This window comes from Podarcis tiliguerta, assembly GCF_965153285.1.
Source record: "Podarcis tiliguerta genome assembly, chromosome: 3".
In the NCBI taxonomy this organism is placed as follows: Eukaryota; Metazoa; Chordata; class Lepidosauria; order Squamata; family Lacertidae; genus Podarcis; species Podarcis tiliguerta.
The window spans coordinates 63,967,509-63,980,398 of NC_139536.1; the positions used below are offsets into that span (position 1 = coordinate 63,967,509).

The window sequence follows — 12,890 nt, forward strand, 5'->3', positions numbered from 1 at the left end:
ACCTCCATTAGGTTTTTTGAATGCATGTTCCATTTCCTCCTCTTATGATATTGATTTTACTTTGTTCATATTTTAAATACTGCAATTTTTATTGTTTTGAGTCACCTTGAGGGCTCTTTGGGACAAGGCGAGACAGAAATGGTAAACAATTTACAATAAATACCAAGCAGTAAATGAGGTATTCTAGTCAATGATGGCTTTGCACTAACAAACAGCACTTCCACGCAACATAAGTCAGGGCACCCAGTCAAATCAGACCCTACTAGCCCTCAAACAAAATAAAACTGGTGATTTTCAACTAGAACAAAGCCACAATTTGATATAATCCAAGCTTAGAATTAAAATTCAAGAGCATGATCCTTCACTACATCAGAGTGGGGCACCCATATATGATTCTCATGGATAAACAGTTATTCCTCCCTCACCACCTCAAGAGAGACATAAAATAGCATCACCATAACTCACTTTAGAGAATGGGAACACTGCACGAGGCTCTCATATTACCATGCAATCCTTGAATAGCATGGAGAGGATCTGATCTCCCTTAAGTGCAAAGTGCAGGAGGGTTGATAGTATATGCAATTCACCATAATGAATTGCAGCCACTGGTGATGTTTTTAGCTATGCTTATACAGGCACCAGATTTGGAGTGGAGAACAAACAAACATCTAACAAGTGCTATTGAGATTCATTTGCTTGTGGGCACTGTGGCCTTGCAGAGTGCAACACTGCAAGTTACATTGAACAAGCTTTCTAAAAAGTGAACTGCAAAGTCGGATTCTTTAAGGATAAGACAACTATTAAAAATTCAAATATTATTCATACTGACAAGCAGCAAGGTAATATTTTCCCCTTGGTTAAATGTCCTTCAAATAAAGCTGAGGAGAAAAGCCAGAGTTCACAGGATTTTAAAAAGGAGCTGAATTTCATTTCACTCTTCATCAGTAAAGAGGTCATTTACAGGGCCTCAATCTAAATAGGAAGCTGGCAGACACTAATGTACATAATATGGAATTTAAATAACTGAGAAAGTGTTTTGGCTATTATTATCTTTTAGTTATTTTTGGTAGTTACTACCCTTTGGGGGAGACTCTTGAAATATTTATTTTGTCATAGTTTGTAAATTATGTAGAATAATTTTGACATAAGGTGAACTCTTAACTATGCTGCGGTCAATGTAGGGCCTGCAGCTCTATTCCACAGTATTTTTACTCTGAAGACGCTCCAAAGTTCTGATTGCCTTGAATATGGAATAAAGATTTGCCATTATCTGCTTTGAGACGAGGAAGACTGGTAAATGTCTGAACTTTGGAACTGCCTTTGTGATGTTTGGATAGCACTTACACATTGTGTGATGAATTATCATGTGGTGCTCTTAAGCAAACAATAGAAAACCCCCAAAATACATTGAAAGTGCCTTTAAGAAAAGAGTATTGGCATATGAATAAACTAATCCTATCATAGCAATCAGTTTGTGGTCTGGGTATGCAAATGCCAAGTATATCTGCCAAGCTATAGAAAACCTGCAGTTAAAAGACTCATTTATATTCTACTGCAGACTCCCCACCCCCCACCCAACCAACCACAAGTTCACCATCTATTATTTGATCACGGCGAAAAGATTAGAAGTATTGCAGATCAAATATAACCTATACTTATACTGCAACATTTTTAATCCGAAGACAAAATCAGTACTTTATTTGTGAAAGAGACACTTCTGTTTGCCACCTCGTTTCGCAAAGTGAGATCTACCGATTTTTTCAGTCTATAAGACGCCCCCATGTATAAGACGCCCCCTGATTTTTGACATTAATTTTTAAGGGGGGAACCTAGTTTTATACACGGAAAAATATGGTATTTCCATTGCCAATACAAATTCCCAAAGGGAATTAAATGAAGGTGTGAAGTCTGCTAAAGATCTTGAATAAAGATGGCAAGAGCCATCTTTTTGGCTTTGCGTATCAACCAGGCACAAGCACCTGAAGCAAGGAGAACCTCAACAGACCTAATCACCCCAAGAATTATAGTGGGGAACTGGAACTAACTACTCAGGCAAACAAGTTACATTTTCAAGCACCTCCCAAATTCAGTCCAAATCAAAAGAGGTTCCTTCAACCACCTGTTATGACTGATTTCTGCAGAGATAGGGAACGATTTTCAGCCCAATAGTTGCATTCCTTTCTGGGTAACTTTCTAAGGGCTACATACCAGTGGTGAGCAGTATCAGAGGTAAAAGTGGGCAATGATGAATATTTTACCTTTGTACAGTAAACTAGTTATGTCATGGACTGGATGGGCACTGGTGGGAGGCACCAGCCGGGGAAGCCGCAAGCGAAGAAAGTTCAGAGCCCAGGGATTGGTGGTGGGATGGAGGAGATGATGTCAGAAGCTGAAGAGGTAGCAGGGTTTATTAAGCTGGGAGGGGCGATAGCAGATGACCTTCCAGACTCAAGAGGCAGAAGTGGAGGCTGGGGAGGAGGCCAAGAGGCAGAGATGAATCAGGCAGGTGAAGGAGCAAGGATGTTTCCTCCCCTCCTGCTGTGACAAGCTCCCCTACCGCCTGGTTTTCCAGAACCAGGAGAGGTATGAAGCGGGAGGAGCAAAGGCAGCCACCCCATTGTAGTCTCAGATTGCTTGGGAAAGACCTGGGAGATGAGAAGGCTTAGGCAGCTGCGGGAAGGTGGGGACCTTCAGTCTCCACAACTGCCTCACAGGGACAAGACCTACTGAAGCAGAGTTGCTGTACTCATTAGGCCTGGCATTCCCGAGCAAATCCTGCTTCTTCTAATACAGTTAAATTCACTTATTCAGTGTGATTTATTGCTGGCTGGTTACTACACATACCCCTCTGTATCTTCCATTCATGGAAGCAAGCAGCACTACCAAAGTTCAATGGCATATTGCATCCAGCCAAAATATTCAAGGAAGGTACAAAGCAGGGCCTACGGTAGATGTGGTCTGTGGAGAAGGGCTGCAGCTGGTGAGTGGGTGAGGCTGAGGAAAAGCCCATGGGGAAGATGGGAGTGTCAGAACGGCTGCATTTGGCCTCTAGGCCTATCTCTGGGGGATTGAAGCTGCAAGATTCTCAGTGTAAACCTAATCTGTGACACAAACGTAGAATTAAGATGCAAAATCAGAAGTACGGCTCAGCAAAAGACTCTGGCCTCTTGATTTATATGGCTGCTTCCTAATATGAGAAATTATATTGCTTGAGTTGTAGATGTTAAGAATAAAAGACTAAAAAGGCCTCTTAATGTCAATGTTGAGAGTGATTATTATTCTGGTGTCTCATAACAGAAGTCACTATAAAGTACAGACTTTTCATCTCTTCCAACATTATTAATAACTAATTAAAATAGAGAAGGAAACAAAAGGGCCCCTACCCAAAGGCATACTGTCTTCAAAATAAAAAAGAAGGGAGGGGAATGGGAGGGATACATTTGGGGTAATTTTATTATCTTAAAAACTAGGTTTGATTTTCAAACTTTTAATTTCTTTTGGAACTAATAAATGAACTACAATTTAAGGAAAATAACTTATTGAAAGCACTCAGAGAAGGGTTTGCTAATAAAAGGGGCACTTTAAAAAAAATCCAAAAGCTATGATGCATTGCTTTATGTCCTGTGTAGACTGCAGGGTTCCAATAGCTCACTCTTCTCTGGTGTTCATTAGCTATTGACCTTTCAAGCTGGTGAGGTAATTCCCTTAACACTATAAACCATAGGATATCCTCCCCTCTGTTTCATGTTTTGACATTGCAAAAGGTCATAAAAGTGTTCTGAGCAGTTCTAGTCACTGCTTAAAACACAGATAAGAAAAAATAACCTCTTGCCTTGGCTTTCCAGGTCCAGTATTTGAAGTCCATACAACACCCTTATCTGTCTTGCCAAAAGCAAAATAACAAATGTATCCCAAGATTAGAATTTTGTTCAAAGCAATTGACACTAACTACTAACATGTCGAGAAAGGTCAAATATCCAACACAACAGCAGCAATATGCTTCCTGACTTACAGGATCATGCAAAATAGTCTCCTATAAAATTGTGCCTCAAATACAATATTCAAGAGGATTTTAGTAAAGTGTTAGTCTACATATGCTAATCACAATCTCAATTGCTGCAATATTCTTGAGCTCCCAGGAAATTAAAGATTTCTTGTTATTAGATATACTTTTGTTTTCATTAAAAGCTACCAGAAATGGTAGTTTTAAAGGGAGACATATATGTCATATTAGTCCCATGACACAATCCTTAAGAGCTGGGGCTCTAACAAAAAGCCAGCATGGCGATGTGGGGGCTTTAACTCTGTCTGCTGCTGTGGGCCCACTCCAATCAGGTTCTGGGCAACTGTTACCTGTGTTTTTGTAAAAAGAGGTCCAATTGAAGGGGGGAATGACCTCTTTATTTTGCAATGCAGATCAGGCTCACAGTGGGTGGGGTAAAGGATTGAAGCCTGGTAACAGCATGCAAGAGTTCCAACCTGGTCTGTGGGCCTAGTATTGGCTATTTGTAATCACACACAAACATACACACTGCAGTTAAAGCTATGCGACCAATATCACGTGTAATTTGGCAGCACGTGTGCCACTTGATCTCCCATTTCTATCAGAAAGTAGTGGGAAGAATTTGGAAATTCCTTTTGTAACTGTTAACAGCTCTTCCAAAAGAACAGATACTCAGGAATTTGGGTAACCATAGACAGACCATTGTTGTGGCATGCTAGTTTATACTTTTATATACTGTCCTGACCAACTGGCAGAAAAGTTACATACCAGCTTCCTGCTAATTTATTCAACCACTTTATCTGGAACCCATGTTTGTAAATGTGACCCTTTCTATGAGGAGCTGAAGTTCTAGAAATCGTAACACTAGTAAAATCCTCATGTAGGGCCATTTTTAAGAGCAGTTCCTTTTAGAAATAGTGTCAATGATTCTTACCACCTAGTGACCATACTTAACACTGCATGCTGAACATGGAAAAGCGTCTGTGTTTTGACAGCATCCACGGCATCGTTGTGCAGTCAAGTATCACTTAGATAGTTCTCATTATATAGACCCTTCCTACTGTACTGCTATTACAATACTAAAACTGAAAATACCCACAGGTTGGACTCCTCCAACATGGTCAAGGTTTTCTCACATTAACCTCAAGATACAACAAAGAGCCAAGCATCTCTCACACTGCCAAAGTAACGTTAAAGGGGCCTAATTTGCCTGAGGAATGACCAACAAAATGTGAGTTATTTTGGCACAGGAAGCACTCAGCAGAGGATCCTTTTTCTGACATGAGCATTAAAAAAAAACACCCTTTGGAAATAATATACAAAAGTCATTTGTACGTAAACCAAAGTGTTACATACATACCACCAAGATACCAAGACACATGAATGTGCGCATGGTGCAAATCCAGCAAATGAAGATATAGGATATCTTCAGAAACTGAGATATAAAAGATGCAGAGTAAAGGCAGCTCAGATAAATGAAGAAGACAGGCACAATTCACATGAAAGCTCCATACAAGCAACTAAGTTTCTTCTAAAAAGATATAAGGCAGTACTTCTTGACACAGAATGGTGAAACTATGGAATTCGCTCTAAGATATGCATAGCTGTAAACTTTTCCATTTTTTTAAGGGAAATTCCCTTATTCCGAATGGGATTCCTCGCAAGAAAAGGGAAAAGTTGACAGCTGTGGATATGCTGAGGGCTATGCACTTGGCTTTAAAACAGGTCTTGACAAGTTCATGGAGGACAACTACTACTGCATAATACTTCCAAAAACAGAGGCAGCATAACTCTGAATAACAGTCTCTGGGAAACAACCTATTGCCTTTATGTCCTGAGCATGAGCTTCCCAAAGGTATTTAGCTGGCCACTGAGAAATAAGATGCTGGACTAGATAGGCCTTTGGTTGGATTAAGCAGGGCTCTTTTTAATGTTATGTTAAGAATTTTACTCCAGCAGTTCTCCAATAATGTATTTGCCTGGATTTGGCTTTCCCAAGGGATATTTATTACACCCCAATGGCTGAGTAGCTATTTAAAACATTTGCCTTCTACCTTCATTGCAAAATTACTACACATAAAAGTGTGTAGTAATAGCACATTTCCTCTAGAACACCAAGAATTTACAGGGCCAGGCAACGTAACAATTTAGTAACAGTTTCTCCCCTCCAATATTGAGAGGGAGGTTAATTTTCATTCAACGTCACATGCAATGTTATAGATGCAATACTAAAATTATTCTCAAACAGATACAGAAACCAGTGCCTTATTAAACACAGCATTAATTAAAATATACATTCAGATTTTATGTCAACCATAACCTCTGAAGTGTTAATCACCCATTGTTGATTAATTACTCTGGATGATTGGATGACACTTGTTAGTGTAGAAAATGAAATGTCTTCAGGATGCTGTCAAAACACAGAACATTTAGCTTCTCTCTACTCAGACTTCATTAACAAGATACATGAAAGCTCGAAAGCAGTTTCCTTCCTTTATGTGAACAACTTTAAAATGAAACCCTTAATTGCCCCACATCTGTCAGCAATAAAAACTTGGGACGCATCATGACTGCCAGTAGCATAATGCAAAATGCTAATTCTAGAAAAAGAACATATTTAATAAAATAGAAGCCTGCACATGAAGAAAAATAAATGGGACACTTAACTCTATCCCCATCTTATGGTTACAAAAGGAACATTCACTGAGGCAAGAAATTTCCAAAAGATGCAATGTCTATGTCACAGTTTATTTCACTTAAACAGAAACACTAAGCACTAATACACAAAAAGAATAATTTTAAAACTCTGCTTTCACTAAGGCAATGCAAAAAAAATAAAAATGCTTTCGTATATTCCCTATTCAATTAAAAGGGACTTAACCATGTACTTAATCATATTTCTAAGTAGCATACATGAAACAACCCACAAGTTTTGCAAGTGAATGGCTTTCATTTTGCAAAACACTGGTAATAAGTGGGACTTTTAAATTTTTGCAATTTTTCTATCCCTTTGAAGGATTTATACTTAGTAGTTTAGACTCGCATTCCAAATATGAATGACGAGACCGAAAGTAGAAGCCTGTGGCTTGTATTCTTGGGTCCAGTTAGCTGTGGAAAGGAAAGATACAGGCATAGGGTCCAAGGCTTCCAGTTACACTTTTTCTATCTTTCCTGTAAAAAAAAGAGAGATGACAGACTTGCTACTTCTTCCAAAAATGAATACAGGAGGGTGAGGGGAACACTTCAGGGTTTTCCATTCCTTTAGCCATCTCCAACACCAGGAGCCACTTCAGTAAAGGAAGAGAAAGAATATATCAGTGTCTGTCCTTTCCTAGGAACTGCTGCTGCAACCGGCCCAAACAGGATTTACCATGTCTAAAACACCTCTCCTTTTACTCTGTTATACAGTGAAAAGCATGTGAAATGAACAAGTGAGGGAAGTCATGCAGAGCTTTATTGCTATAAATCGTTCTGAAACATTTGTTTTCATATTCTGTTTACAAACTGTTTTGTAAATGTTCTGCTTCCCAGGTTGAATCCATCAAACATTTGCTTAACCGTAATATTTTATTTGTGATGTTACTTAAAATAATCTCAAAAACCAAAACGGTTTATAAACAAGTGAAAAGATACATATTTACAGCAACCCTGTTGATAAATATTCATTCAGAGAAGGAAAGAGAAATATTTTGTTTTTCTAGAAGTAACTTTATATAGAGAATTAAAAGTGGCTTCTAACATTTGCCATAGTCTCATAGAAGGCATCTTGCTTAATCATCATAAACAAGTAAACACATTACAAGGTTAAAACTTGCATTAGTCTACTGTATTAATTATACACATCAGTTTTATTACATTGCCCTAATTAAAAAGTAAGTAGCGAGCTCCTGCAAATAACAATGGCATCAGCTTTGGCTATCTATCTACTGAAAAATATGAAAAAATATGAATATGAAAAACAGAAATACAAAATTCAGATATTTTAACCTCAGCACATGTACAACAGTAATTACGCAGAATCAATCAGGGGATGAAGGAATACTTCTTGACTTTAGCCTCGGCTCTTCTTTAAAACAATCTGAGGGGGGAACAAAATACAGTACCTTCAGATATATAAAGCTGTTATTTCAAATAAAGTTAGACCAATACTTAACATGAGATGCATTAGATCAAAGGGCTTTAAAAAAAAATAGGAATATCACATTTTTCTAAACTGCTACAAAGTCAACTTAACTGATTTGCATCAATAAACTAAATGGTTGATAGGGCTTCCCTATGATGACACCCTGTCTAAAATTCCCTTTTGGGGAAGAGCACTTAATCAGCCTCTTTGTGAGTTTTCATCTGCCATCAGCAAAGCTGATCCCCTCTCCACTGCCTGCAAATCTTCCCTGCCCCGAAACAAAAAAGAAGGGGTGGGTACACAACTAGAAAAATTAAATGATCTTACTACAGCTGCTGTAAGCCAGAGTTTTGTCTGTCAGAATCAGAGGCAGCCCGTGTTCTCTGCTTTGTTCCTTTTCTTAACATGGTGCATATTTCAGATAGGACGGCTATAACTTTGCATATGCATACATAGATGCGGGTTTTTCAAGACTTTTTCACAGTATTATTCAATGACTTGGGAGCAATTCAATCAAAATTATATGTTGCACAACTGCCCAATAGATTCTGAAAACTTCAACTTTATAAAACAAGCTCTCTGAAAAAGACACAAACAGCAATAATAATATATATAAGCCTCCCAAGACATGGTCAGGCTAACCCTTCTCCTATGACAAGAGCAAAGTGACTTATTCAGAAGGTCAGTGGACAGAGCTTTTGCTCTCCTGCTCAGGCGGTCACTGGAAATCTTTCAACAGGTAAAATAGCATTGTGTCACAGCCTTTCAGGAGGTTTTTCTTGAAATACAAATAGCAGCTTCAGAGATCATGCAAGTAGCAGCTTTTTGTCAGGAACTCCTCCCACAGTCCTGAGGCTGTAGACATTTTTACCTTTCCGGAGATGTGCAGCTGGTAGTCCTCACTAGAAGCTATCAAGTCTGAAGCAGAGAAAGCCTTCAGTCTGTGCTGCTAGCTGCCTCATGTCTATGTCCTTGCAAAGTAACTCAATTTGCAGGAACCTGCACCCTTCTAATGCTCCAGGCACTGCCACTGCAAAGGACAGAGCCTGGCGGCTGCTGCCTACTCTTGCTTCTTTAGCAACTCCTTCCATTCCAGCCTAGCCATATATCCCATTAGCAGTATTCTTATCTCCAATTTATCAGAGATAGGGTTGTCACATAACCTTCACTCAGCACCAACTTGTGCTGTGCAATAGAGAAAGCTATATCATGACAACATCCAAGGTAGCTTGACACTGGAGCACCACTATAGCTGATTATCAGGTTGGTCTGTGTACACTCCAGCTTATGCATGCAGAGTCCTTTCCTCCAACTAGTGAGTAATTACAACCAGCCAACCACAGATCTTAAAAGACTGTGGGCAAGGGCTTCCAAACCAGAAGGTATTTCAAGGCTGTCTGGGTAGAAATTAAGCAAAACGTCTTGGGAATGGAGAGAAAAACTGTTGAAAAATACAGTATACCAATAAAGATCCCCTCTTTTACTAGTATGCTTACTCCCTCTTAGCAGACTCCTTGAAAATCTGTCTGGCTCTTAAGTTCTGTTAAAAGAAATCCCCCCTCCCTTCACTGTATAATAAGACACTTTGTACTTTTATGTACAACTTTGGAAAAGAATATGTGTTAACTTAAAAAACAGTCAGTACAGTCCGATGTGTAATGACAGCCTCAGCTCCTCTAGGGAAACTCATAACTATCTCTCCTCTCTAATAATAAAAGTTTATGATGTGAATATTTAAAGTTATGAGTAATAATAATAATATGTATGCTCCTTCTGGGGTACTTTGTCCACCTTTGGTCCCCACCCTGCACTCAGCTCTCAACTGTGACTCCTAGAAGCTGTCAGCATGCGACAGCAGCCACACCCCAGGAACAGATTCAAATGGCCGGTTGAACCAGATGAGGGTAGCCGATGGGTCTCAAACCCTCAGTAAGTGAGGGAATTCCCCTGCATGAGAAGACAGTCTCTGGTAGATTGAGCAGACAAGACTACTCATGGTTCCAATGGACAAGAAGGCAGTTTCTGCATGTTTTGTAGAAGGAAGCGAGGGACAGATGGGGCTTGTCAACCTGGGAAGGTAGCCCATCTATGAGAAGGAAAACCTAAACCTCCCCTGCCTTGTGGAATATCTTAAGGAGAAGAAAAGGCTAAGGAGTAAACCCTACACAAATCCAGAGTGGAGTCCCTAGGACAGTTGGATGACACCTTGTAAGCCTCCTTCTGGCAGCTAATGCAGCCAAGCTGGTACCAAACATATTGCTCTGCTTTCCATTTGATTAAATCAGTATTGATGTTTAGTATTAATGTGTGAGGTGTTTACAGTGTTTAAATACTTAGATTCAATAAAGAATTTCAGCTGTTAAACTGCAATTACCTTTGCTGAAGAGCGAACATGTCGAGATTTAATAGTTTTGCTCTTTTCTGCAATAGCATTGGTCCTGGTTTCTACAGCTAGTCGATGGAGAAACAGTAAGACATTCAAATGTACCTTTAAAAGAAGAGTGCAGTGTTATTTCCAAAGAAATGCTTAAAAGCCACTACCTGTTGATTAATGAAGCACTCCACACAAACTAATTTCCTTAAATCTTACACTAAGGATGCAAATATATTACTTGACTTCTGTGCTGTCAACATCCACATATCTCCTCATAGCACACTCACACTGAAAACGTGATGGCTGTTTCACACAACTTTTGAAAAACCGGTGTCGGCTGGTTGCTGCAAACAGGGGAGTGGAGGAAACAACGAAGAAAGGTAGATAATACTACCACAGTGGTACTTCGGGTTAAGAACTTAATTCGTTCCGGAGGTCTGTTCTTAACCTGAAACTGTGCTTAACCTGAAGTACCACTTTAGCTAATGGGGCCTCCCACTGCCGCCGCTGCGCCACAATCATGTAATTTCTGTTCTCATCCTGAAGCAAAGTTCTTAACCCGAGGTACTATTTCTGGGTTAGCGGAGTCTGTAACCTGAAGCGTATGCAACCTGAAGCATACGTAACCCGATGTACCATTGTACTGTACAATTCATGGGCGTGAGTTCTAAAACATTGGCCAAACAGCTTGGGTGGCACCCTAAACACCCCTTCCTGAGCCACGGGGGGTTGGACTAGATGACCCTTAGCGTCCCTTCCAACTCTTACAATTTTATGACTCTATCTCCTATGGCACGTCACAGCACTAGCGAAAGCGCCATCACATACGGCGACGGGTAGGAGCACCCGACACGAAATCCGCAACACCAGCTGCGGATAACCGGAGTCCCCTAGACACGCCCGCTTCCTTTCACGGGGCGCCGGGATCTGCCAAGGCCTGTCCCTTATCCTGGAGAGCGACCGGCGAGGCGCTAAGGACCCTTCAGGTATAAGCAAGCTAGTGAGCGGCGTGGGGAAAGCGGGCAAGCGGTTTGGGCAAGCGCCTTTGGAGGCTTTCCTGGGAGTATCCGACCGACCTCCGTTGGAGACAGGCCACTGGGCTTCTTGCGGCCTCCCCTTCCCCACACACCGCCTTCGCTCCCCGTCCCCCCTCACCAGCAGGTCGGTGTTGGCGCGCATGCGCAAGTGCGGCTTGTGCTTGCTCAGCAGCTTCTTTACGGTGCTCCGCGGAACGGTGTTCTTCATCCCGGCGGCGGCGGCGGCTCCCTCTCTTTTCTCTCAAGCAGAGAGGCCTTCCTGCTCCAGCCGCGCCTGTGCCCGAGGAGTTTCGAATCTGCCGCCGCGCGCAGGGTGACGTCACGGCCGCCGCGGAGCCAATCCGCCTGCACGGCCCCGCCTCCCTTCTTCTCGCTCCCCTCACGAAAGGAAGCGCCTCCCTCGCGCACGGCGGATGCAGCCCGAGCAGAGTCCCCTCTCGCTTAGAGGGTCGGCGTCCCGAGACTACTCCCCCTGCCCCCCCCCAGCGCAACGCTGTTTGAAGATTCGTGTAAGGGCTTGGTGACTTGGCCTGTCCTTTGGAGACGGCATATATTTGTCTGTGGACAGATATATGCCGTAATAGATTTAAGGGAACCCCTCGCACGGGGCACTTTTTCTCCGCTTGCTTGTGGACTTGAGTCACCTACCTCACAGGGCGGTAGTTGGGGGGATTATATGAGCACCGGGTGCGCGGGCGGGAAGAACTGCGCACACCACCTTGAAGAAAAAGCTGAGATATAAATGCAAAGTGCTCTTGATCAGTGTCAGATTTACGTATAAGCTAAACAAGCTATAGCTTAGGGCCCCACACTCTTGGAGGCCCCCCAAAAAATTAAAGAAAAAAACACACCTGGATGTACATTTCCAAAATATAAGATAAAAAACTAATAAAATGGCTTTAGATACCTATTAGGTCCATAAATGACCATATAGCATATACTCAACACAAAAACAGCAACAATTTGTTGTTGACAAAGGACAGCTGGACATATAAAGGGCCCCATTACCTTCAGTAGCTTAGGGCTCCATCAAACCTAAATCTGGCCCTGCTGTCTTGTCATCAGGATTACACTAGCTGCTTTACAGCTCTTAATATGGGTGCTTCCGCTAGGCGGGAATCCTGTAACTTGGGGGTGGTAAGTCTGCAAACCTTCCAGATGTTGGTGGTCGCAGCCAATGGTCACATCTGATCAGAGTTGGGAGTCCAGTAACAGAGAACTGCCTCATACAGAGCTGGTTTATTACTCCACCTAGCACAATACTATCTTCACTGACTGACAGCAGCTGCCTCAGGTTTTAGGCAGGGTCCTCTCCCAAAGCTACATCGAAGAACAGAACCTGAGACCTTTTGC

General features: G+C 41.5%; 1 protein-coding gene across 1 annotated transcript; it reads right to left on the bottom strand.

The window, feature by feature from the left end:
- Positions 1 to 7,439: 7,439 nt before the first annotated feature.
- On the bottom strand, positions 7,440 to 11,976 carry CENPW (centromere protein W). Its single transcript, XM_083432363.1, has 3 exons — positions 11,656 to 11,976; positions 10,501 to 10,614; positions 7,440 to 8,081 (listed from the first exon to the last, which is right to left on the bottom strand). The coding sequence occupies exons 1-3, from the start codon at positions 11,743 to 11,745 to the stop codon at positions 8,055 to 8,057; spliced, it is 231 nt and encodes a 76-aa protein (XP_083288489.1). The 5' UTR covers positions 11,746 to 11,976; the 3' UTR covers positions 7,440 to 8,054.
- Positions 11,977 to 12,890: the final 914 nt, after the last annotated feature.

What these genes read in the sequence shown, in the direction of transcription:
- CENPW (XM_083432363.1), bottom strand. Translation starts at nt 11,745, where the DNA reads ATGAAGAACACCGTTCCGCGGAGCACCGTAAAGAAGCTGCTGAGCAAG. An exon ending in GCGCCAACACCGACCTGCTG is followed by an intron (nt 10,615 to 11,655) that starts GTGAGGGGGGAC and finishes CTTCTTTTAAAG; the next exon opens with GTACATTTGAATGTCTTACT. An exon ending in ATGTTCGCTCTTCAGCAAAG is followed by an intron (nt 8,082 to 10,500) that starts GTAATTGCAGTT and finishes TTCCCCCCTCAG; the next exon opens with ATTGTTTTAAAGAAGAGCCG.